General features: G+C 40.1%; 1 protein-coding gene across 2 annotated transcripts in view; it reads left to right on the forward strand.

Moving 5' to 3' along the window:
• The window catches only part of fstl5 (follistatin-like 5), a 92,616-nt gene extending 66,748 nt beyond the window's left edge, over nt 1-25,868 (forward strand). For both annotated transcript variants that reach the window (XM_026999290.2, XM_026999291.2), the window contains exons 8-16: nt 1,708-1,828; nt 5,602-5,763; nt 6,760-6,894; nt 12,756-12,782; nt 12,996-13,114; nt 15,475-15,624; nt 18,219-18,326; nt 18,862-18,986; nt 23,380-25,868. In XM_026999290.2, the coding sequence (XP_026855091.1) occupies nt 1,708-1,828; nt 5,602-5,763; nt 6,760-6,894; nt 12,756-12,782; nt 12,996-13,114; nt 15,475-15,624; nt 18,219-18,326; nt 18,862-18,986; nt 23,380-24,082 (1,650 nt within the window). In that variant the 3' untranslated portion in view covers nt 24,083-25,868. The remainder of the gene's footprint in view (nt 1-1,707; nt 1,829-5,601; nt 5,764-6,759; nt 6,895-12,755; nt 12,783-12,995; nt 13,115-15,474; nt 15,625-18,218; nt 18,327-18,861; nt 18,987-23,379) is intronic.
• The last annotated feature ends 1,526 nt before the right edge of the window (nt 25,869-27,394 follow it).

The raw sequence follows: 27,394 nt of genomic DNA on the forward strand, positions 1-27,394 counted from the left end.
TATATTTACACCCATCACTGTCCTGCTCTATATTTACACCCATCACTGTCCTGCACTATATTTACACTCAACACTGCCCTGCACTGTAGCTTACACTCATCACTGTCCTGCTCTATATTTACACCCACCACTGTCCTGCTCTGTATTTTACATCCACCAGTGCTGCTCTGTATCTTACACCCACCCCTGTTCTGCACTATATTTATACCTACCACTTCCCTACATCCACCACTGTCCTACTCAATTACTGTTTTCTGTCATTTTGCTGACTATGCCGACCTAATCTGGCACAAAGAACTGACTTGGACACTGATTTGAAAATGTCAATGTTAGAATGCTCCACAGTTTTACTAATATTCAAACTCCTACTGCAGCTACAACAGTAGTTTACCGCTAATTACAGTATATTGTGTTTAAAATAAAAGGACTAAAAAGCTTAGCTACAAATCGCTATAAAGGTAAAATTGACTCTAAAAGGTACAATTGGCTATAAAAGGTACAGGTAAACAGTAGGTACTTAATAAAGTGGCTGTTGAGTTTGTGTGTGTATGTGTGTGTGTGTGTGTGTGTGTGTGTGTGTGTGTGTGTGTGTGTGTGTGTGTGTGTGTGTGTGTGTGTGTGTGTGTGGCATTTTGCCTCTGGGACTGTATATACTCACACAAAAAAAAAGTTCAGTATTAAATTAATGGAATTGCATGCAATATTGGGCCGAACTCAATCTCTGCTTGCAATTACCACACCGTGGAAGAAAATGAAGAGAAGAATAGAGGGAAAAATGAAACAGTCAAAAGATTTTCAATCTAGCGGTTCCATACTTGTTTTCTCGGGGTGCTGCAGCCTAATCAAATCCAGATCTAATCAGAAAGGGGAGAGAATGAGGAAAGTAGTTATCCGAGAAAATGGCTGAATGGCTTCCCGACGGCTGCGCGTTACAGCACCCATTGCGGGAGCACTTGGGTTTTGTACATATGAATGAAACAGCTCTGGGGCTTTAGGTGCCATTTGGACTCATGCTGTCTTCTTCTGAGGGAATGAGTTTCTTTGCTGTCACTCTCTGATTCTGTTCAGCTGCATGCAATGTTCCACTCGTTCCACTGAATTTTCTTTGTCTTTTAAATCACAGAAATTCTGTATGATCTAGCTCTCAGGGCTCATTGTCTCATTGTGCTTTTTGTCCTGTGAAGAAACTAGGGAGGGTTGTTTTTTTGGGGGGGTTTCGAAAGCCTGGCTGGCGGTTGTACAATGGCACGCATTTTGTTATTACTGCTCTTACTGTTCTTGGCTGGTTTTGTTCCTTTATCAGATAGGAGAAATTGACTGCACCACACAAAACAACTTACAAAATAAAATTTCTGTACAAAGATAACTTCTTAAAGCCTATCCTTTACTATATATATATATATATATATATATATATATATATATATATATATCCGTGAAAACAACATCCATTTTTTCGCATATTTGCACCCCATAATTAAGATGCTTGATTATGCTTGTGCACTTTTGTTCCCAGATTTATGCAGATGTATGTGTTGCAGCTGCCCGTGTCTGTCTCCATTTGTTTATCTGTCTGATTACAGGAGTGTTTTGGAAGTGCAGATTATCTTACTGTTGTTCATGCTGTTTGTTGTACTGAGGCATGATCTTGTCTGCTAGCTATTGTGCAACGATGACTTCATTTAGGTTGATGTGCTTTATTTCTAGGACTTTGGAGATGATGGAAGTCTTTACATCACCAAGGTGACCACCACTCATATGGGCAACTATACCTGCCATGCAGATGGATATGAACAGCTGTTCCAAACACACACCCTGCAGGTTAATGGTAGGTAAAGCACATAAGTACATACAGAAATACAAAAGCACATAGCCAAAACTAACTCACAGAGCTCATTATTCCATGTTCAGGTAGCTGAACTGACAGGTAAGACGAGGCAGACTATAATGATGAAAAAGCACCCTCAATTCCCCTGAATATTATTACTGGTAGTTACTGCTGCCTACTGCTTGCTATCAAAGTAGCCCACTGCTTAAAATGGCATTTTCTTTAATCCAGCATAGCAGAGAAACTGAGCTGTATGTCTGGCATCAGTAAACCCCAGACTGGGTTGTGTTGTCACACCTGTGTGTTCTGAGACGTACAGTGGATCACTTCATTCTCTCACATTCTTTGCAGAACCACACCTGATGTCGAATTTAAAACACTTCCATCTCACCACAAAATAACAAATGATGTGATATTCAAATTTTTAAAAAGTAACAGCCTGAATTAAGGAAGCTTGCGAAAACAGAAAAAGATAAATATTTGCAGTTCTGTGTCTGACTACAACATTGTACAAAAAGTTTTATAAAGAACCTTTTTGTCACTTAAAAATTCCACCTGCCTGGTCAGCATGCAGTGATATCCCATAACATGCTGCAGCCTCCAGTTATTAATGACCTTATAATGTTCATGCCAATCAAAGTGGGCTTAACGCTAAGATCACATTTTAATTGGCCGAAAAGCAAATTAGCCAGCCTTGGGAGCCGTTGTCAGGCCATTGATTTTGGACGCAGGGAAGGAAAAGTTAATTAGCATGACACGTGTCACCCCCCCTTTTGTGCAGAGTGCCAGGGAGGGAACTGAGGTCTCCCGCCAGTGTCGCACTAAATTATGCACCGCATGACATGCAGGAGTCATGACATATACCAAGGGGGTCATTTTCTGTTACAGCACCAGTTTGCCAAAGCCGTTTGGCTATGGAAACTGTTACATAATGTATGCTGGAGTATCTTAGTCTAGTCTTAAAGCAGTAACTTAAATCCTTTGCAGAGGAATACCTTTTGATCCATAGTTCTGAATAATTCATGACGTTCGTCCTAGTAGCTTAAACAATTGACACAATTACCCTTTCCATCTAACGTGGAATAGTTGCCTAGTGTTGAGTCTTGCCTTAAGTGTTACATTATGAATATGCTAAATCACTGAAAACAGCAACCAGTGTAACAGCATGGGGGGAAAAAAGGTTAATGCCTGGGACGAGAACATAGTGACCTAATGTGTAGTGACTGTGGTCAGCAGCAGTCTGTAGTTTGCAGCAGCATGCCACACAACACTGCTGTGCAGCGGAGCAATTCAGCCACGTGAAAGCACAACGAGGCGTGCTGCCATAAGAATACACCCACATTCTCATGAGGAACACAAACATTCATCAGAATAAAAAATCAGCGTCACAGCAGGGGTCAGAGACTGCAGGGTGCCAAATGCAAAATAAACATACACACACTCACACGTGCATGTACACGCATACACACACACACACACACACACACACACACACACACTCACTCACACACACACACACACACACACTCACTCAGGAGGACGCACTCATCTTTCACAGCCCTGTTGTCAAACTGAAAAACATAATGAAGCATAATCAATTTTAATTCAACTCCAGACTGAAGAATGATAAACATAAACAATGAGAAATAAGGCAGTTCTTTTTTTCAGTAAGTCACTGCACCATAGCTAAAACATAATCAAAACAATCTCTCTCTCTCTCTCTCTCTCTCTCTCTCTCTCTCTCTCTCTCTCTCTCTCTCTCTCTCGCTCTCTCTCTCTCCTCTCTTTGTTTTTCTCTCCCTAAACTCATAAGCGTGGCCTAATCACAAGTAGTTTTTTAACAGATCAAGACTTTGTAAAGAATTTCCTTACTGAATCAACTAGACAAGGAGAAGCATGAAAACTAGAATAGCCCACTGCCTCCTGTATTAGACAGAGCCGTGCAGCTAATGAGCCAATAGGTAGCTGCTTTAATTCCTTCAGCACATACTTGCACAAGCAACTTCAATGGCATGACTGGTAACTGAAGTGTGATGTAATGAATACCTCACTGAATCACTGGGCTGCTTGATCATTTTACGTTACATGCTTTAGAAAATCTGAAAATTTTCTTCATAACTGCCTTGATAATACAAAATGTATATGCTAAAAAGTCTTGGTTTTCATGTTTCTGTCAGTGACTGAATCATTGAATAAATGATTTGATATATTCGACATGCTCCCCAAGATGGCTACTAATTTCTCGTCAGACACAGCTACTATCTTGGAGTCTATTTGTCTGTCTCTCTGTTTGTTTGTCTTTGTACAGTACGTACGTATCTGTCTATCTGTCTATCTGTCTGTCTGCCTATGTGCAGTATTTATGTGTCTATCTGTCTGTCTCTGTACAGTATGTATGTATGTTTGTATCTGTCTCTCTGTCTGTCTGTCTGTTAGTCTATATACAGTATTTATCGGTAGGTATATAGAGTATATATCTATTTGAGTCTCTGTCTCTGCTTCTGTCTGTCTCCTCATCCACATAGACACACACACCTTTTGGAGACAGGAAGCAGTAACAGATGGTAGAAAATGTACCCACCCCCTACTGTCCCAATTTAACACACATAGAGAAAAAAAGGACCACACACCCCCCTCCAAATGTCCTCAGTCTAATACATCATTCTGCCTCATTCCTCCTGGCTGGCCTCAATTATAGCTGGCACTGGTACACGTGTGAACAGGATGCTAATGTTACACATTACGTTCAAGCATCACACACGCCGGTCTGTTGCGTACCAGTGCGTCCTCCCCGCTGACCTCCTGCCCGTGCCAGGCTTAGCTGTCCTCACGTGATTGGCCTGGCCCTTCTCTGGGTTTCCCACTGTGTGTGTCAGCTTTGGAGGTCAGGCTTTCAGATGAAGGTGACTTACTCAATAGACCGTTTCACAACTCCTGCTTTTAGGCCTGTGTACTCGACATTTTCATTAAATGAATGCCAGGTTCCTCCTGCTTTTCTATTGCAACCACAACCTCCCATGAACTCCCAAATGCACCTTTCTCTTTCTGGAGAGAAGGATTCTATGGAAAGGGACCTAAATGAAGGAAAGATGATTAATTGTTTGGTTCTTTTGCCACCTTTCCCCCACACACCTCTCTTCCTTTAAAAGAGCTCCTAAAGTCGATGGTTCTTGGTTTAAAAATCAATGGCTCCTCAACAACAGTGTTCTCTTCTATTTATCTGGCTCATTTGCTTGTCTGCTGCTGGGCCAGTGTGCACACAGAGCCGATTTGGTAACACACAAAGGACAGAGAAGAGCATTCGGTGCATCATTGATACTGTGCTCCTCTGTGACAAGAATTTCAAACGGACTTGGCATATAGTGCAGAAAAGAGGCTTTCATTCTCTTTTCATTCTTTGTAAACAGGAGGCCATGAGAGGGCAGAGGCAGACGGCCTTATTCATGTCCTCACTCACTCATCCACACATACTCCACCATACTCAACACACTCCAAAAAAACCCTGCCATCTCACAGACTCAGTCAGTCAGTCATTCTCTTGTTTATCTAAGCATAACCTCTCATGGGTTAATTCATTCACTCAATGAATTAATCCCACACTCTTAATTAATCACTGACTCATGCACTCATTCATTCACTCACCTAACTATATTTTTAGAGACTTCTCACTCCTGTATCTAACCCAACACTCTCACATACTTATTCACTCACCTCCAGACTCTTTCACTCACACACACTTTTATCCTATCGCTATCTTCCGCCCTCTCCCTCAGTTCCCCCTGTTATCCGGGTGTATCCTGAGAGCCAGGCCAGAGAGCCTGGAGTCACTGCCAGCCTGAGATGCCATGCAGAGGGCATTCCTGATCCACACCTGTCTTGGCTTAAGAATGGCATGGACATTGCCACCAAACTCTCCAAGCAACTCACATTACAAGGTAAACTAGACTGTTGCTCTTACTACTGCTATTAATGTTAATTATAGCAATCATGTTTTGGGTAAAATTAAAGAAACAATTCTCCACTGGACATCCATATATATGAATAAATGCTTTTTATGGATTTTATTATTAGTTAATTCACCAGTAATTTGTAACTACTTATATAGAGCTAATCAGACAGGGTTGTGCATGCAACTATTTAAATAGGAGGCTTTTTGCCTCCTTCAGGATTCCTCAGAATTTAGATGTGAACTCCACCCACCCCCCACACCCATAGCTCCAGGACCTGCACCAGCACTGCAGTGACAAAAATCATACGTTACATATACCATTCGTGTATGCATACAATGGATCTGCCTTACTGTACAAGTGTCTTTTTGTTTGTGTCAACACAGGAAATGCTGTACCAACAAAGTTTATGTTATTTTCAGTCATGAGTGTAAATATATATGTATCTGTGGTTAGTACACAAGGTTTCCAGAGGCACAGGACACAAGTACACCAGATTTCCAGGGAAGATACATAGTGTATGTATAATGCTGTATATATATATATATATATATATATATATATATATATATATATATTATATATATATATATATATATATACAGCATTATACATACACTATTATATATACAGCATTATTTGCACAACATTATATATAAAGCATTATATATTGTGACATATTTCTCACTTTTTCTCAAGCCAAGAATCCTCCCAGTGGAGCTAGGAGAAAATGGTACTCCTCCACAAAGCCAGCCAATCAAACCAAACCCAGGGCAACAAACTTGGGAACAGCATGAAGTCTATGTGTGGCTATCAAAACTGCACTCTCTATCCCATTAGAGGGGTTTTACTGAAATGGAATTGCTTCAGTTCTGTGGGCATGGGAGTCATCCAAAGAGATGTTGGAGGAAAACATTTTTTCTTCATTAAGTCATCTCTAGAAAGTCTCTCACTTTTGTGCCTTCTCTCCTTAAAACTAAATAGCCAATGGGAGTGAGGTTCACATCAGCAACGTTCATTTTGAGGACACGGGCGCGTACACCTGCATCGCCCGGAATGAAGCAGGGGTGGATGAAGACATCTCCTCTCTGTTCGTTGAGGATTCTGCCCGGAAGACACGTATGTATAAGTCATGATGTGCTTTCCAACTCTTCCTATAAAGGAGCTTCATATTTACTGTGCTTCTGTATTATTTAGCCAACTGTGCGTTAATAGTTGATGTGCTTCAAATGTAACAGAACAGGAATTCAAGTAAGCCCAGTGATCAGATATTCTCTTTCATATGACCTATGATACAGACCAAGTGGTGGTTGCTCTAACTGTAATTTGATAATAGCAATAAATATCAGTACCTCATGCTTAAAGTAATTGCTTACCACTGGGCATTCACAGATAAAGACATGCTAAGAGTCATACAGAGCCATACTAAAACTAAACTAAAACTCAACTAAACTAAACTCAACTAAACTAAAAACTAAAAACTAAAAATTAAAAACTAAAGCTTTTAGTAAAGTAAGGAATGTGTGAAAGGTCACAGCATAACGTTCACTGCAATTTCGTCGCCTGAGTATCCCTAACTGTTCTTCTTGTTGTCAGGTTTTGTTCAAATGAGTGTCTTTTATCTTGGGGTGTGCTTTAAGTCTAGCGCTAATGTTGGATTTATGCACTGCTTAAGTACTGAAGCTCTTCCTAGCAGATGGCTCTTGAATGAACAGGTGCGATTTCTTTTCCTATAGGTGCAGTATTTACGATGTAATTAGTCTATGTATCGGTCTCTATTGAACCTTGAAGGGAGCAATGCGTTGCAAATGTACACTGTCCCATGTGTTGTACACATTAGCCGGCATACAGGCCATTACCACTCAGTGGTGTACTGTGGATCTTTCTTTTAAAAGCTTATAAAACACATATGCAAGAACAAGGAGGCAGCCTGGTAGTCAGAGAAGTAATGTGGGTGCCAATACGCTTTAACTGGTAAAACAGTGTTTTTAAGCTTATTGGATTTAGGACATGTATTCCAAAGACCAGATCAAAGGGTGTTGTTGTTATGCGAAGTGTTTAGTGATGTAGGTGGGTTTTGCAGGAGCCCTGGTCTTAGTCAAAGGGCACACCATCCTCCCTCAGGTTGTCATTGCAAGGGAGTTGGGAGATGTAGTCCATGGACAGAGTTCAGAAGGTTAGGTGTTGTAGTTCAGCGGATGTGAGAGGATGTGAGAGCTGTGACCTGATAATGCGCAAACAGAAGGAAGTTCATACACAGGCCAGGCAGCTTGAGACATGTCCCATGTTCCACCTGCATGCATAATGCATGGGTGATCATTCCCCCTTTACAATCCCTGCCCCTCTCATTTGAAGCCTGCTAATCTTTGCCCTTTGATGTCTGTTTTGATGTAAGGACTCCCCCTCCAGCTGGTCCACACAAGTTTCTTCCTGGCTCTGTTAATAACACTGCCATCATCACTGGCCACTTCTCTGATGTCATTTTATAACTATTACAAAGGTTTAGATGTTGCACTGACTAAAATGTACCTTTGCACATAATGTTTATGGTTTTTGTAGTGTGTATATAGATATATAGCTATATATAGATATAGAGTGTAAATAGATATATAGCTGTCTCTTTGACTGTCTCTATGGATAAGAAGAGGGTTTCAGTACTGTCACTGAAGATAATTTTACACATTACTTCTAATGTGTGAAGACAAGAGCCTATGCCTAGGATAATATATGACTCTCAGTCAACCCTATCTTGGATGATGAGATACATCATGTATTACCTCTCACGTTTAGGCAGATAATATGGTTGGATCTTTTCCTGTGAACATTATGGCTGTGAATACTATGCAAGCTACTTCCAACATCCCAGATAAGATATCTTCAAATAAAACACATAAGTTTGTTTTATTAACTAAAATGTTTTATCAACTTCTATCCAAGTGGGCTTCAGCTGACAATCATTTGATACTAATAAATGGAGATATTATAAGTAAAAAGTTACTTTAGCCCACTAATTTTCCATGTTAGTTATTGCTCAACAGCCAATATTCTGAGTTCCATATTACATATGGGATAGTCCCTGCTTAAAAGCAAAAAGCAATTGTATCTTTTTCTTATTTAAGTACACTTTGTGGTCAGCAAGTGAGTATTGTGTGGATCTCTGAAGAGCAATAACATGAAGAGATCAAACGCATTACATACCAGAAATTGTGGTGGCAAACAGATGTGAACAGTGCACTACTCTGGGACTCTGGGACTGCCTTTCTTCTGTAATATACTGCCAATGCCTTAGTTACAGGCTCAGTATACTTGCATGTATCCAGGGAAAATGTGGTGGACAGTTTTAAAAGACTTACCAGATTGACAGTAACACATCATATTATATGTCTTAGCTCATTTTGTAGCATTTCTGCTTCTTTCATCCTTACTACCAGCACATGCTAAAAAAAAAAAATGTTATAAAGTCACATACAAAACATCTATTTTGTGAGGGCAAAATAGATGTTTCTTCCTAAAGTCTTATTTGCTGTGATCTAGATTTAAAAAAATTATATAGTTTGATTTGTTTATATCTGCTTTTATCTGCTCATTAGCAGACACACGCGATACAATTTGATATGATTGAAATGAGGTGAAATGAGGTGCATTTGAAATGAGGTGCAATTGTGCTCATCTATTCAGAAGAGCAGAGGAAGTGTCACTGCCCTAGCTTGCAGAGCAAATCTCCATGGCCTCAAGGCAGTGAGGTAAACATCATTTATTCAAAAGCTGCAGACAACAACAACAGCAACAAAAACATAGCACTTGAGTTGGCGGATGATAATAGAATTCCAAGGTGAGTTATAATCCAGAGGGAAACACAGAAACGGGGCAGATTGAAAAACTTTTTAATAATCCCCCACAGAACTATATATATATATATATATATATATATATATATATATATATATATATATATATATATATATATATATATATATATATATAATAGACTTACCCCTAAAGTACGCATTTGAATTATTCTCTTTCCCACATGGCTTTTGTCTTCCCAAATCCATAAGATCGCCAGTCATTTGTCAACCTATCACAGCCGAAGTCTGAACAGTCTTCTAGTTGGCCCTCACTGTCATTCTCCTCTCTGGCTGTAGGTTTGCTGTCAAGATCATCTCTCCTCACACTATAATTTGGGGTTTCATGCTGTCACCCACCATGGCATGCTGGATGTACCCACCACTGTTCTCCACTGCCCCATGTCATAACCCAGGCTTCCTGACAGCCGGAAGAGCCCCTGTTCCTTTTTAAGAAGCTGTGTTGAGGACCAAGTAGGGTCAGGGATTCTCTGGCTTGGCGCTACAGGCCAAAAACTGCAAAAATTATTTTTAGTTGTCTTGAGTGTATGTTCTGTGTATGATGTAAGAAGCACAAAACACAGAACTGCATATACAATTCAGTGGTAAAAGAAATCGCTAGCTAAATCAAAAGAACTGAAGTGTTTTCTGAATATCACCAATTTGAGTGGGTTCAAATGACTGCTCTAAAGCAGTCCTTCAGTTTGCTCAGTGCATCAGAGAACCTAGGTGAACCTGCATAGCCAACCCGAACACACTGGAATCTTTTTTTCCTCTGTGATGTGCAGGTTTCATTGGTTAAGTTGCAAGCTTGTCACTGCTGGCTAAGAATACCATTACTTACCTTCACTCGTTCTGTCTACCTGACACGGCACTCTGTGTCACAGACGGTGAGAAGGATCCATTTGGCACAGCTTCACATTGGGCATTTCTACGGAAATCAGGGGCTCCTTATATAGATTCTTCAGTTCTCTAGTATCCGGGCACTCAGTAGGATTGGACGTCTCTTAAGACAGCTTATTTTGGCTTCAAGTGGTGGTGTGTTAGGCTTCTCAAGTAAAATTACCCCCTAAACAAGCACTGGTACATTTACACATGGACCTTAAGCAATAGTGGGGAGATTTGAACAGATGTAATCAGAATTCAATCACAAGTCTTTTTCAACTGTACATTAATTGTAAAATTTCTCAGTAGAAATTCTCTGTAGCTACCATGTAATGTCTCTATTGTGTCTTTGGCATCTCAGAATTTCTGTGCCCAAAGCAAATCTAGCCAACAGTAGCTTAACATTGTTTATTAAGCTTGAAAATATATAACCAAATAACCTTTAATTTTTTATTTTTATATCTTCCCAGGGAAACCACCCAGAACTTCACATAGTGGAGCTAGTTCTTCTTTTGTTAACTGTAGACATAAGTAGGACATTTTGCATTCCTTGATGTAAGACCAGCAGCCTTATTTACTCATTCAGTCTCACTAGTCAAATGTGCAATTTAGTGTGAAAGGGAAAGACAGACCTTAGACACTTGCCATGATTCAGTTTCCATTCGTTTTGCAGGGCTAATTGCAATCTGACTGGCTTCTGACTGGTATGCAGTGGCAGGGTGCCTCACCCTACTGACTTCCTGACCACTGGTACCTTTGACAAAGCATTGCATAAACAAATGTCCGGTGCATTCCTGGTGTTCAGAATGTGTGTGCCTGAGAGAGCTGATTTTTGCTGCTGGGCTTCGTTTCTCCAAAACTCAGAGCAGGTTGGGCAGAGAGGTGCCCTTGTTGTTGCTGTCCAAATACGGATGAGCAGCCCTGTGATATATGAGCTGTGTATATGGCCAGAGCTCTCAGTCTCCATCTCTGGTGATGAATAGCATCAATACCCTGTGTTATTGGAGAGGATTGGGACTACACAGAGCTGATCTTCTTAAATCTGCCATTCTGCTGGTTAGTCAATGGGGAAGAACACAATTATTTCCCTACAACTTTTCTCTTTCATATGCCGTTAATATCCTCCCTTCTAGCTTTTGTGCTCTCATAAGACTTGTAATGAGCATCGTTGTGGAAATGGATGCACAGATATGTAATATAGACAATGAATCAGCACTTTTGAAACCTGAAATTTATTCAAGTAGCAATTCAGTTCTTTTAACACCTGTAGAGGAATAGAGATTGGGAGAGAGGGAGAGAGAGAGAGTACTATGGGTTAGATAAGAATCGTGAGCTATGGAAGATTGCTTTGCAAACAGTTGGGAGATAGAAGTAGAAAGAGAATTAGGCAGAAAAGAGAAGGAGACAAATAATCTGAGGTCACATGGCTATAGTCTGGAAGAGTGTGACACCACAATGACACAAACCAAGATTTTATCCATTATTGCTCTTGCTGTAATGTAGTGGTCATTTTTTGATAATGAGGTAATGAGGTATATTCATTAGCAGAATATTACGGACAAATGTATTGTCCATATATAATGCCATTGTTGTCTCTGGCATTTTTATTTTTATTTACTTTATGAGGAAAGATTTCCATAGGAACAATTCATTAGTCTTATGGGTCATTGTGCCATGAGTTTGATGTCATTCTTCATAGCCACCTGAACCATGAAAACCAATTTGATATATTTTAAATGAGTAATTCTAGTTTTTAATTTTAATATAAAAACTGTTTCATACTGGTTACAGTATATGAATAGGGGGTAAAATAAGATTATTTATTTGTGAATATATGTGTGTGTGCGTGTGTGTGTGAGTTTAAGGTCTCAGCATGCTAACCTCTGTATAAAACATTGATAGCACTGCATTTGTTACCATGGTATTGATGGCACTGTATTGATTGTGAGCTCATGAGGGTACACTGATTGAATGCATCACGTCAGGATGCAGCATATAATTACCTCTGTCATATAAAATACAGCTCTCTGGTGGGTGGAGCTAGCAATCACACAGACTGTGAAACAATGTAGTCTGCAAGGTTTAGATGATTGTAATAATTTGTCCTGCCCAGATAGAGATCTGGAGAAAAAAAATTATATAGATGTAAGGGTGAAGGTTGCCAACATTAGATTTTATGGTTTCTTTTCTCTTCTGTTCTTCTCTTTTATCTCATGTCCTTCTCATGCTTTTCTCTTTCCTCTCTTGTAGTTGCAAATATTCTGTGGAGGGAAGAAGGTATGTAAGGTTCTTTTTTAAGCTTGATCATTCCACTGCATGTTGTAATTTCTCCACAAGCAATTATGTCCAATTAAAGTTTAATTTCTTGCATTTTTAACAATTATAAAAATAAGTGGCTTACATTCAGCTTTTACTCTGTCTCCTAGTGGGAGCAGCTCTGAGATGCTACTGCTATAATTGCCTAATGCAGTAACTTGTCTCCTACACCAGGTCTAGGCATTGGGAATATGTTCTATGTTTTTTATGAAGATGGCATCAAAGTTATTCAGCCAGTTGCATGTGAGATCCAGAGGCACATCAAACCCAGTGAGAAGCTCCTGAGCCTGCAGGTGAGTGTTCACATAACAGAAAAAGACATTAAATTTAAATCCTCTCTGCAAAGAGAAGAAGGAACCCCCTGGCTCGTCCTCTGTGCGGATCACCTCTGAATAAACTACTAAACTAACTTTATGGGTGTTGCTCTGGGCTGTTTACAAACAGACCACTTTCATTTCACAGAAACTTTGTGTGTGATATATATTTGTAATATTTCATACACGAAAAGGTAGTGAGTAACAGTGATGGGTTTGAGGATGTTACATTTTGATGTCACTAATTTCCAGTTTGAGCTATAAGTGCATTAATATGGTGAGTAATCCATTTACCTCACCTTGAGTACAGTTGTGTGTTTAAAAAACCCAACCTAAGATTTTTTTCCCCAATCATTTATTTTCTATTAGAACATGAATTGTTCAGTACACGCTACAATATTTTAAAAGCTGTGGTAATTAAAGATGCCAAGCATCAAAAACAAAAATACTTGGTGCAAGGTGAAGAGTGAGGCTGAGGACAAAAAAATGAAAGGTGTAAGTCCTGCAAGAAAACATAGAGTGTTCTCGAATCTGTCTTTCTGGAGGCCCACAGGAGCAGCCAGTCTTTTTCATGTAGAGTCGTGTTCAAAGACCTTCAGTCCAACTGGAGTCTCTGCAATCATGTTGCTCTTTCTCTATCTTGGCCAAGTTTACACGCAATAATCTGATGGCAACTTCTCCTCTGTCATGATTTCAGCTCAATCTAATTAGGTTCGAGCTCACTGTAAGATGACATACTATTAACTCCCACGTGGCAAGGTAGTAACATGGCTCTTCAGTTCTGACTCTTCAGAGTTTTCTCTCCTTGCATCTACCTCTGCTGTCTCCATCGTTTTGTGGTAGGTAGTAATGACTAGAAGAGTTACACATGTTCATAAATGAGCGTTTTGATCAGGACGCTCGTTGATGATGAGGCGGCAGTGGTGTTGTGGATCTCATCTGTGTGAATGCTGATCACCAGTCTCCTGAGAGGGACTGCAGGCTTTATTAGGACATGAAACACCCGTCAGGCCATGATGTCAGGCCGACACAAAAATGGCATTTAGGGAGGAACACTGAAGGAGAAGTACAATGGTGTTCCTCTTCAGCACTGCCGATGGGCCACGACTTTGATGTTTCCTTCTCCACTTCCCACTTTCAAGTACGTGTGCATTAATAGATTATGATGCTGATGGATAAGTTCATTACTGTTAACAGCAGCACAGTGAGTGAATGGGGAAGTACAGAAGTGCCATCCATAGAAATTGGTGATGGTCTGTGGTTTAAAAACCTTCTGTAATTTATATCAAGATTTGAGGAGCTGTTGGAGAATAGCTGGTACAAAACATCACAGTAGCTATTTTTTTCTAAGCTTTTTTCTCAGATCGTACCATTTAAAGCCATTCTACTTGCTATTTAGTGTTGAAGACAATAGCATCTTGAGGTATCCCGCATCAGCTTTACATAAATACAGAAACCTCAAGCTTCTTCAAGTCCATTAGGCCAGTGCAGTATCAGTAGGTAGGGCATTGATTAAGCGCATGGAGCTCTGTCGTAATTGCGGAAGCCATGCTGATGTGTATTGGTGAATTACTGGAGGTGCCTGGGGTACAAATCTCCTCTGCTAAGTAGGTGAGAACTCACTCATCTGATGACCACAGGAGCATGATGGAGCATCTGTTTACTAGAATTGCTGGATTACATAAGTGTTGTCAGGCTAAGTCATGGCTGGGCCAGTGTAATTCTGGCACGCTTCAGTTTGGAACAATAGCAGTTGATATAACACATTATACAAAGACCTGAGGGGTTGTGAAGAACCATTATTTTTAGTAAAAAAGCTGATAGGCAATTTTGATTGCTGTCAGTAATCATATTAACTCTAAAAAAGCAAAAGGATACTACATAACTCACAAGCAGCACAAGAACAGTAATTAAGAACAGCAGTAGAACAGTAATTAAGAACACTGAAGTTAGGCTTTGCATCAACTTACTGCAAAGCAGTACCGATGCCCTTACACACTGATTCTCTTCCTTGTTATTTTGGCAATTTATCAAAGCTTGAGTAGCAGATAATTACAGTTTCTTTTAGCAACTTTAGGCCATTTAAAAGTAAATTTCTAGTTCAGCTAAATATCTAAAATCTGAGCAGGTGGTCTCCCCTGAGTTCCACACAGCACCATTCCTAATTCAGCAGTACCCAAACAGAGGCCATGGAGAATTTGAATACACCTTGCCATATGTTTCACAGAAATATTGTGAGGGCTAGTCTTTCTCCACAGGAGAGTTGCTTGCCTTAAGATTCAACAGTGTTCACATTATTTATAATTCTCTGATTCTCTGACTTTTGTTGTTTTGTAAAGGAGGAGGTTTGCCCGAAAGTGGAGGGGGAAGACAAACAGAAGTGTGTGTGGACGTCGGCCGTAAATGTGAAGGATAAGTTCATCTATGCCACCCAGCCGCTGCTGAACAGGGTGCTGATTGTAGACATCCAATCCCAGAAGGCTGTCCAAGTAAGCCAGTGAATCAATGATAATTACTTCTACTAACAGTGGACTGGGAGCATATCTTGTCTCCAGTTGTCTAATGATACTGTTGGGAGTCTGGTCCACTGACAACAGAAGTGATATTTTCTTGGATAATTCATGTGTGATGATTACTTGAAGTGTATGCCTGTTGCTACATAATATTTTGCTTAACTCTCTCAGACATATTCTAACATCTAATGGGCTTCTTTTACCCATTACAACATAGCTCATGGTATGGTTACAAAAACAGTTGAATTTTAGTTTATTCTTGTAAACACAAGCATCTGATTTTCATGGTAATCATTGTATCGTCAGTGTCAGTGAGAACCATAAATCACCTCTCAGTTAGACAGAGAGATGTGCTTGGATGAACTGTAAGTAATCACTGGTTTTACATAGTACATATTTCTTCAGTATTGAGTCCTAAGTGAGAGCCTTCAAACTTAGCCGAGTTCATAAAAGTGTTACACAAGTCTAAGTTCTTTCTGAGTCTTTGAATCTTTAGAGGATTGTGTAGCTACAGTTGTTTTGTTTGGATTTTTTCTTCCTCAAGTCTTATAACATAAACAAATGCTTGTGTTGCAGGTGGGAAACCCTAGTCTTTATGCTTTATGTTTGCTTACTTAATCTTAGTATCAGACTCAGACTCAGACATGCTGTGTTGAAAGCTTTACTTGTTGTGGAACCCTTCTGTTCTGTTGACTGTTTGTATCTGTATCTATTGTTGCATTTTGGGAATGATGTGTGTTGCTTCCATGGCTGAGACGGAGTCTGCTGGTGGCTAGAGTCGACCTAACTTGTCAAGACATGACATGTGACAGTGATATGAATGTCAGCTTTGTAGCAATAGATTTCTTCTCCACCCTTGCAAAAGATGCACCATTTCTTGATGATCACATTAACTGGAAACGTGTCTGCTCTTGGATTGGCAGGCTTTTAATCTCAGCATCAGACTGAAAAGGCTGACTTTTCTCAGGTGAAACCTTTAAACGGAAACGTTTCCTAAAGACTGAAAGCCTTTGGCAAATCTTGATACCTGAGTGGGCCTAAGTAAAAACTCACAAGCTGAAAAGGGGTGGAGTTATACTGGCCAAGCATGTGATTTCTGGTTTGCAGAAACAGCAGTAGGTCTGTCTTAGAATATCAATCAAGCCTGTATCTTATGACATCATTTGGCTTAGAGGTATTGCCAGTGTGTTTGTGATAGAAGTAGCAGGGAGGAGGCTGGCAGGAAACTGGCAGGTATGCCAGGTGGATAAATCTAGCTGTCTCTCTCAGTCCTGATTGGTGCCAGCAGGTGTCTCTCACCCTGACAGCTTTGCCCAGGAAGCCTCAGGATGCCTTTTGTTGTAGTTCTGGGCTTGTTATTTGGGCACCTGGAGATTTGGCTTCATTATCTGAGATTAGCAAGTGCTAATTAGCCACCTGATCCAGCAAAGATGGAAGAAAGAAGGGGGTGCTTCGAGGACTTGCCCAAAACAATCAAAGACTGAGCACATAACATTAAAATCTTTGAATTTCATTATATGTAGCAGTCATAGGTTTACTCAATTTTTTTTTAATTTCATATATGAAAATCTGTGGATATTTCAAGTTTTTGGTGATATGGATCTGACATGTCTGAAAATGTCTGGATATCTCAGGTTTTTGTGATATGGATATCACATATGAAAATCTCCAGACATTTCAGCAGACTTGCTGAAAGTCTCAGAGAGGACCATCTCTGAGGGCTCCAGTCTAATCTATCTGAAAGATGTAATGGAACTGCTGATCCACTGATGAGTGGATCATGCATGGATTTCACATTGAGTCAAGACACTTTCATTTCCTTCAGCCTATACAGGAAGTATCACTTTCCCCATGTCCTTTCCATCCTACATTGTCAAATTGGTCTTTGTAAAAATTGTCTTTGATTAGAAGCATTTCCCCATAGGTGTTTTAAATTAAATTCCTGTTTAACACTTTTCTGAACTGTCAAAAATGTTCATGGCAATTGGTTCATGGCAGTGAAAAGAGCAGAATGCTGTTTTAGGTTCTGGGTGTGAAAGCATGGATTTTCTAGTGTCAGTGTGTATATGTTCAGAGGTGTCTGAAATTCACACACACACACAAAATGCTTTTTGGCTTGACATTCTTGTGAAGAAAATCCACCGGTGAGTGATTGAGTATGGGTTCAGAGTAATTGTTAGCACTCTGTTACAAAACATGGCTCCATAACCGAACACATTGAATTAAAAAAAAAAAACTTCCATCTGTTCTTTTAAATGCTTTCTTTGTGTCAAGGCTGAGTGCCTCCTAAATTCATGGAAAAATATGGAAGGTGTGAAGAATGTTAAAACACAAGGGGCCAAGGTTCTCTGTGCCTTGTAATGATCTAAAGTCCTTGAGAACTGCGTGTTCAGAATGAATGAGGGTCAATGGTCTACTTTTCATGATATGACTCATTTTTTAATGAACAGTCAACAATTAATTGTTAATCGAATTCTATGACTTTGTCTTTTTCTTGATAACAGATGGCTCCATTGCAGTGAATAATGTATTCTTGATTGCAGAGATTGACTCAATTTTTTTTATTGTAGACTGTGAATACGGACAAGGTCCCAGTGATGCTCCATTATGACAAATCTCATGACCAAGTATGGATTCTGAGCTGGGGAGATCTGGAGAAGAACTTCCCAACCCTCCAGGTTAAGAAGAAATTGTATATTATCCCATATTATATTGCACATTGTAGACGATTACCTCTCCCACCTGCCCATACTCGTACTCTTGATGATATAAATTAACTTTAATCCCCACATCTGCTACTGGCTCTCACATCTGTCACTCAGCGCCATTTGAGTCTATATCACATCTTGTTAAAGGCTGATCTCAAACATGAGTGGGAGAATGTTCTTGTCAAGCACTCCCAATATCCTCCTCCAGTCCCCTAATGATTTTTGCTGACATTTTCAGGCCGGCCACAAATGATGAACTGTGATTGAATTAGCATAGCAGGAAGTCCCCATGGAGGCACATTTGAAATAACTGCCCTGACTAAAGCTCTAAGCTATGGCATCCCTGACGCAACCTCATCATTGTGAGCGCACGCTGAGAAGACAGCTCTCATAACTATGGCCACTGCGCCACTGCAAACTGCCAGCAAAGTGTCAACCCAGCACCAACACAACGCGCTCTTTTGTAATGTTGTGCTGAATGTGTGATCCTCTCTCTGTGGGTCAGGTGATCAAGCAGGCCAGCGGCAGTACGCCCCATCACACCATCCACACACAGCTGGTCGGCCGTCGCTTCGACAGCGTGGATGACTTCTTCATCCCTTCCTCAAGCCTCACCGTCACACACATCAGGTAGGACAGAAAGAGGTGTGGCATGCATCACAGCAGCCCTCCATGTTTGCAAAAATGCAGCCGTGATTGTGTCCAAGTCGGGCCGAGCTGGTTTGAGCTGCATGAATCATGCTAGAGGATTGACATTAGGCCCTAATATCCCATGTAATGTATTCACAGTCACTTGCATTTTGGAGTAGCTTTAGCACTCACAGAGACAAGAGTGGTGAGATTAAACCCTAAATAAACAACACAAGACAAGCTGACTGGAAAAGGAAATCTCATTTGATTTGATTTAATCCAGACTGAAGATTACTGAGCATGTACCTCTGATCTTCTTTTTTTTTCCAATGGTGGCAGATGATATTTGCTTTTGATTTGCTATGCTAACAAGAAATAAGCCAAACTGGTGAAAAAAGGTTGGTTTCACTGAGGCCTGTAGCCACTGAGGCCTGTAGTCACTGAGGCCTGTAGCCACTGAGGCCTGTCGTGGATATTACATTTTAAATCTTCTCTGCACTATATAGTTTACATATAAGTCACACACCCCTACCTGACTGAAGGTATAAATTAAGTCTGGATCACTAATGGCCAATTTAAAATCTTTTCAGACCAATCCAATTGAAGCAGCCATGGCCTCTCAAGGGTCAGGGCTGCTTGTAGAGTATTACTGGCTTGTAGAGTATTACTGGCTTGATGCCAATGGCCTTCCCTCCTGATTTTTGCTCTGTGTATCAGCTTTTGTGAGGTGCTAAAATGAGCTTTGATGTGTCATAACCCTGGTCTTAGGCCTCATGAATCAATGGCTTCAAGGAGACTGACAGATCAAATCACAAAAGCCCCTACTTTTTGTTCTCTGGCTCAGAGAGATTGTCAAACACAACAATGGGTGGCAGGCTTTGGGGCAGGTTAGGAGGTCCCCAAAGAAGAGCTGCAGATTTGCTTCTGAATACAATCAGGGACTCGTGTCAGTGAGGTGGCACATCGCACACAAGCCCAGTTTAGTTCCCTGTTCAACTCAGGCCCCTAAAAATCATTTAACACACACACATATGTGTACACAGATGCTTGCACAGACACACACACACACACAGGAGCCCTGTAGAAGTATTCAAACACAGTCTCACAAATAGAAATTCATAGAAATTCACAAGAGGCAGGTAGTATGGAAAGTTTGGAATGGCTACAATTTCCAGTGATTCTTCATTGATCAGATTGTCCTGCTCATTCATATTCTCTGTGAACTACATCTCCCTGAGAGCCTGGGAGTACACTTCAACTCCGTGTGATGCTATTTAGCAGTGCCGTGCTATCTCTGTCCATCCCCCAGTGTGGTAACATGGACGTCTCAGAGATGCAGGACAGCCCCATGTTAAACGAGGGCACTGCAATGTAGCAGAGGCATCACAGTGCACTCCAGATAAGGACTAGCACTCTTTATACTCAGTTACATCTGTAAAGTTATTACATTTCTAAATGGATAAGTAATTATTGGCTGTGTTTCCATGAACTCGAATAATCTATTAAGTGGTTTTGTCAAAACTAAGTAACCAGTCCTGTTTTATTGAGGAATTCAAATGTATCTTCGGTAAAAAATAAATAAATTATAAAAATAAATATTTTTAAAAATCCAAACAAAGCAAATAACTTTCCACACAACTGTTGCTTCACATTATATTCTGTTTCTAGTCAATAAGGTGATGTTGTCACAGGCAAAGAAACATGCAGATAAAAAAGAAAGAAAGAGAAGCAAACGTGAGTCTCCAGCTAACATAGAACATGCACCACCTGATGTTGAACATAAACAAGATGTGATGAAGATGTGATGAAGCAAACACAAGAACACAACATAAGTCCACGTGCGCTGCCGAATGCCGGTAGCTGTCAGCAGGAAAGGGGTGACACCGTTACATATGCAAGGTCATCCAATGTGTTTTTGACCAAAGATGTGACTAAAAACTGTTGGGAGAGTTTCTTTGTGGTCAAAACTCTAGCACATAAGGCATGTCAAATTCTTTTTCAACTCCCTCTGCATGGTAAGATTGAGATAATGATTAATGTTGCATTTTGTTAAAACAATTATAGTAATACTTTAACAGCAAGGTACCTGTTAACACCAGAGGACTTTTACAATGAAAATGACTAAATTCCAGTAACCCTAATCCTAGAAACCTTCCATCTTTCATCTGTTTTGAGGCTCAGAAAAGGTGTTAATTTCAAATGCTCATTCAGTCTCAATTTCTTATGAATGATGTAACCCATGTTTTTACATTTACAGCATTTAGCTGATGCTTTTATCCAGAGCAACTTACAATTATGTCTGAATACAACTTGAATAATTAAGGGTTAAGGGCCTTGCTCAGGGGCCCAACAGTGGCAACTTGGCAATGGTGGAGTTTAAACTGGCAACCTTCCGATTACAAGTCAAGTACCTTAATCACTGAGTTACCACTGCCCCCATATAAATATGCCCATGTAAATATAATCAGTTTAATGAATAAATGTAATTTATATACCAAAGGAAAACTGTGCTGCAATTACAGGCAGGTTGTCAGATTACTCCAGGATCCCCAAACCTTCTCCCTAACACAGTGAGCAATAACACCCTGCAGAACTCTCATTCTTTATATTCATGGAGTTCCTGTCATATTTCTATCAGGACTTATGTGAATGGGAAATTCATTTGTAGACTGTACAGAAGTCTTTTTGTCTGATTTCTTTTAATTGTAGAAAGTCATTTTCATATGGATTAATTTAAGAATAACCTTTTTTTAAGGATTATATTAGTTTTTCCGCAGTGGCTTGATGAAATGTGTAAAGCAAGGTGTCTGAGCAGAGGTCTTGCAGCAAAGGAAGGCAATCTTTACTTTCTTTGCATCTGAAAAGTGCTCTCTGATGTGCAGGGGAGGACATCACTTTCATTAATTACACTCCTGCAGGGATTTATAAACAGCAGAATCAATAGCGATGCTTAAAGTACACAAGAAGGTGTGCAAAGAGGTTAGCTAGCTTTATTATTCTTTGCTATAACCTTTTTCAGTGAATAGACAGACTTTATGGTGATACAAAATAAAAGGCGTTATCTCTTCTGACACCTGAGCTATAGGCACTCGAAACTGCCTTGGCGGCCTTAGGTGGCTGTCAGAAGAAAACTCAGTTATCCAACTGAAGCAGATACACAAGACTGTGTACCTGTTTGCAATACCACTTTCACACCTCTTGGTAGAACATTAGGTTACAATGCAGGAGCAATTCGTGCTTCAGGTGCGCTCCTGCTACATTGCTCTGGTGGCTCAGATAATTCCATGCTTCCTATTCACCAGAGAGGATGCTTTAGAGAAAGGGCTTATCAGAAAGGAACTTCAGTGTATCAGAGCTAAACTGTAATACATGGTGTCCCAGCAGAACACTTTGGAGCATGTTTACCTGGGGACAATCAGACTTGAACTTCTGTATTGCATGAAGGTTTATATTAGTTCATTCAGTGGACTTCCACATGAGTAACTTTTGAAAAAACGTTACCTAGAAGATAAGAACACTGTGAGACCCATGGTTACTTATGGTTCATGCTATGCATCTGGTGTTTGATTCTGCAAACAGCATGATGTATATTCTCATATAGCGAGTGACTAGTTGATATTTGAAGACATATGAGCAAGGGAACCCCAGAGCCTGGCTACTAGTGTAACATGGCATGTGTTGCATTAGCACATCTACAGTCACCCTATAACTGCATCCTTTTCTTTGTAATAATGGACACCCAGTGGAATCCAGGTACAGAGAGTCTCAGCCAATCAATAAAGCCCATCACCACGAATGATAAAGCGCACACTTGTGTCAGCTCAGCCTAACCCAGTTATCAGCCACATTCAAAAGCACAGCAAATCCCATGAATGACACCAGGCTCACTGTGCATGGCAGAGCTGACCTCAGGGTATCGTAAGACCTGTCACCCCTTGACGTTTCTCTCGCTAACTTTTGCTTCGCAGGTTTTACACATTCTTCTGGGAGAGGTATCTAATGGCCCTAGCTGTTTGCCTTTTTGCAGTTTTAATATATGTGCATGATTGAGATTTGACCTGAAGTCCCTTACATGTCTGATCTTGTGAGTCCCCTGAAGACAAGGGAATACTGAGGTTTTCTTTTCACCAAAAGTTTAAAACTTACTGGTTAAACCTGGTCTGTCTCAACGTGTGATTTGATCAATAAGAGTCCCACTAGAACTAGATACCTTTACAGAGCCACTTTTTGGAAGGCATAGTGCAGCATGCAGCCTGAAGGCAGATTTTGATCTTAGCTTTAAACAGTTCAGCCAGTTAAAACTTACATTATTTGAAATTTTGTCAACTCTAAATGACATTAACAGAGGGATATAAGGAATGTCTTCATATAAGTAATATCTTTTGTATTGTAGGTTTGGAATAATCATCCATAAGAATGAGCCAACCCTGCATAAGATTGATCTTGAGACCACTTCCTATGTGAAGAACATCAGTCTGTGGGATTACGATTGCATCCCGCAGTCTCTGGCCTACTCCCACCTGGGTGGCTATTACTTCATCAACTGCAGGCCTGACTCAACCGGCGCCATGCGCCCGCAGCTGATTGTGGATGGCGTGACAGACAGCGTGATAGGCCCCAACGGGGATGTGAGTGGCACACCCTACGTCTCACCCGACGGACACTACCTCGTCAGCGTGGATGATCGCAATGGGCTCATGCGCCTGCAGCGCATCTCTGTCCGGGGCGAGATCGGCCATCCCTTTGACATCCACACCAACCTGCACCTGTCCGACCTGGCCTTCATGCCCTCGTTCACCGAGGTCAACCAGTACAACGTGTTCGGCAGCTCTGGCCAGCAGACGGACGCCTTGTTTGTGGAGCTCAGCACCGGCAACGTCAAAATGATGAAGAGTCTAAAGCAGCCCACACCAGCAGCACAGTGGCACTGGGACCGCCGGAACAGGGTCATGACCGGGAGTGGCCTTTTTGGACAGTACCTCATGACCCCTTCACAGAGTTCCCTGTTCATCCTGGATGCACGTCTGGACAAGCTCAACTGTGAAATTACTGATGTGCCCATGGGAAATACTGTAGTGTGGGTGGGGGAGGCATAGGGCACATGTGAAGAGGCATCATGGAAAAACAGTTGCACTGAATTTGGTCTGTGTTTAATTTACTGAGAGAAAATAAATTTCAAATAACCTTAAGAAATTATCAAATTGACTGTTTTAAAAACACTGTATCAGACAAGGGATGTTTATTCAAAAGTAGAGCGGGACATGCTTGTTTTTGTATACAGTGGGTAGGTTTCAGAGTAAAACAGCTAACAATTCGTCACACCGCTATTAGGTTAAATTAGCCCTAGTGTCTTATAAAGAAATTTAGTAAAACATAATTTTATTTTGAGACACCAGGATGGTTATAGATGTGTAAATCAATATGAATGATAGAAAATTCATGATATTACTTAGAAAAATTGATATCAAAGAAAAGACATATATGGCTAACCATTTTTGGTACATTATAAACCATCTTTGGTTCAGTAAATCCTTCCCACCCAAATCCTACAATATATTTGGGCTCAATGTTTTTCCTGTGCCTTGAAGGAATACTCACTGAAAACAAGAACAAAAATAAAATCAGTTATTTTACCTGAGACTGTTGATAATCCCCCCGACCCCCACCCCCACCCCATGGCCTTTGCATGTAGGGAGAGAAAAACATAAATTCTACCTGTTTATACATTTGAAATCCCACCAACCCTCAGCCATTTTTGATTATTAAATTGGCCTCTTGCTAAGAGATTGTCCTTGTTTGAAGTGGAGACCAAAATGTCCATTAAAATCCTGCATGACTATTTTAAACTGCTACAGGTTTGGGCATGGTAGGGATGTCAGTAGAATTGTTCGATTACAGATATAAAGTCTGTCGATACAGGCAATTTTGGATTTAAGATTAATCAGAAGAAACTTTAAGGCTGGCTTTAAGGCTAGTCTGACAAATCATTTTGATTAAAGCTACTGGCTGATAGAGAAGATAGCAGAATCTAATGGGTTTTCTGGATTTAGGGAACAGCCTGAGGAAGAGACATAACTATTGTGCTTGAGGATTGGCTTTCAGTAAATCATACAGTGTGCTATTTAGTGTGGTGTGGTATTAGACAAGCTTTGTACATTGCAAGGTTTGTATAAGTGGTGATCCTTAATTTGGCAGGTTCAGAGAGGGGTCTCCAGCCCCAATGAGGTCAGCAGCTTGGCCAGAGGAATATTCTTAGTGTAGTTAGTAGGAAGTGCAAACACACATGCACGTGACATTAAATCTTCTCCTCGGCTGCAAGAGTCTATGCATTTTCACTGACACTCAGACCAGGAGGATGAGCTTGGATTGAGCTTTTGTCAATTCTTTGACTTTATTCTTTGTCCTCTTTAGTAACTGGACATGATTTCTTTTTCTCTGTGAAGTTTCACTTTTTCTATATTCGAATTTAAAGAACACTGGGCAACCATCTTCACTGTTCGACCCTATTTTCTTCATACACCCACAGAACCCCCTCAATGACTTTATTTATGTTATGTACATAGCCAAACGGTGTGTCTTCACACCAGATGGGTGTATCCACACACCAGGAGGGTGTGTCCAGATTGCAGAAGTGTGTGTGTCTTCACACCAGTTCAGTTCTGTAATTCCCCTCCTAACTGTCTTTGCAGGCCTCAATTAGTTGAGTTTCCTGCCTCTTTTTTCTAAACAAAATAAAACTGCATTGTCATTTGTTTCACAAATAAACCAGTACATTTTGATGTCACATTCAGAGATTACATTCACATGTATGTTAACTCGTGTGCTTGTTCTTTATGTAGAAGTCATGCTTGACATTTTGGCAGTTAAATAAAGCCTATAACTTTGAAATAGTGGCTGAGGTTTCTCTTTTCTCTAACTAGAACAAATTAAGTTGAGAAAGAATTCAAATTAAATAATCAATGGTAACTGATAAAGTGAATCCATTTTAATCTTAAATCCACAAATGTGATTTTTTTTATGTGCTCATAACACTGTGAAATTTAATGAGCATGCTCACTTCTTTTCTAGGGAACTGCTTCCACTGGTCAATGGTTTAATTATGCCTTCATTATTTGACATAATGAGACCTGACTTTAAAGACCTATATTGGAAAATAGTGTGTAAACTGGTGTTGGCACTGCACTGAAAACTCCAAGTGATCACTTATTGTATTGTTTAAAAACAAGGATTATTTAGAGAAGCTGAATCTTGCTTTGCAGATCACCGCTTTCTTATGCCTCAAGGAGATTGTTAGGTTCAATTACAGCATTTACATCATTACCAACATGAAGATGTCAGTCCAGTGAATGCAAAACATTATAATACAGAGGTTTGTATGGTGAAATGAAATTAGATTGTGGACTATCATAAATTAAATTAAAGCTAAGACCAAATGTAAAGCACTAAAATATTCTTTAATGTGCATCTTTGAAATGGCATTGTTGTCAAAACCAAATTAAGACTAAGAACAGGACACTGAGTCAGTACCAGGACTTTTACAAGTTGAGTCCATGTCAAAACCAAGACTAAATTTTAGTCTAAATTTTTTCAGATTAAAATTTTCATAAAATAAAAAAAAATAATTTGAAAAAGAAAAAAGTTTGTAATTCAATGTACATTCTGTAACGTTATATCTGGCCCGAGTGCCGATGGGCGTGAAGCAAGACGCACAGACTTCCTCCTTTGTGCAAAGCATTTATTGACGCTAGACATGAGAAACAGAAGTGGCACTCACATACAACAATCACAATAAACATAACCATACATTCAACATTCAACGAAGACATACGTACATTTAACAGAAACTACACAAACCAACGTTACCTCTACACAGATCTAATTACACACACACACACACACATAGCGACAATGACCAACGATGGGAGCACATACGGACAGGGTTTTAAATAGATGTGATACATTAACATAATCCTGTACACGTGTGTGCAATCCTGGTGGCTACAACACAAACAATACACACGTGTATCCCCCACACGCGGTGGGCCGTACCGCGTAGCTTAAGGGGAGGAGCAGTCCGTGACACATTCATTATAATATATTTTGTAAAATATATTAAAACATTAAATAATAAATAGCCTAAAATTATTACTTATTATTATATGGTCTTAGAATATTTGGAATGATGGTGAGGTTATTCTGTGACCCTTCTTCTCTAAACCTTCAGAAGACACCACATAAAATCAATTGAATATAAACCAACATACACCCATTTTTATTATTAACTGAAATCATAGCAGTAATATTTCAATCTTCCCTCTAAAACTATCCATGTAAGCCATAATGTAAAGGGACAATTAGATTCCCAACCAGCAGTGAACTAACTTCTGAGCTGCAGAGAAAGTCCCTAG

This window comes from Electrophorus electricus, chromosome 12 (genome assembly GCF_013358815.1).
Source record: "Electrophorus electricus isolate fEleEle1 chromosome 12, fEleEle1.pri, whole genome shotgun sequence".
NCBI classification, from domain to species: Eukaryota; Metazoa; Chordata; class Actinopteri; order Gymnotiformes; family Gymnotidae; genus Electrophorus; species Electrophorus electricus.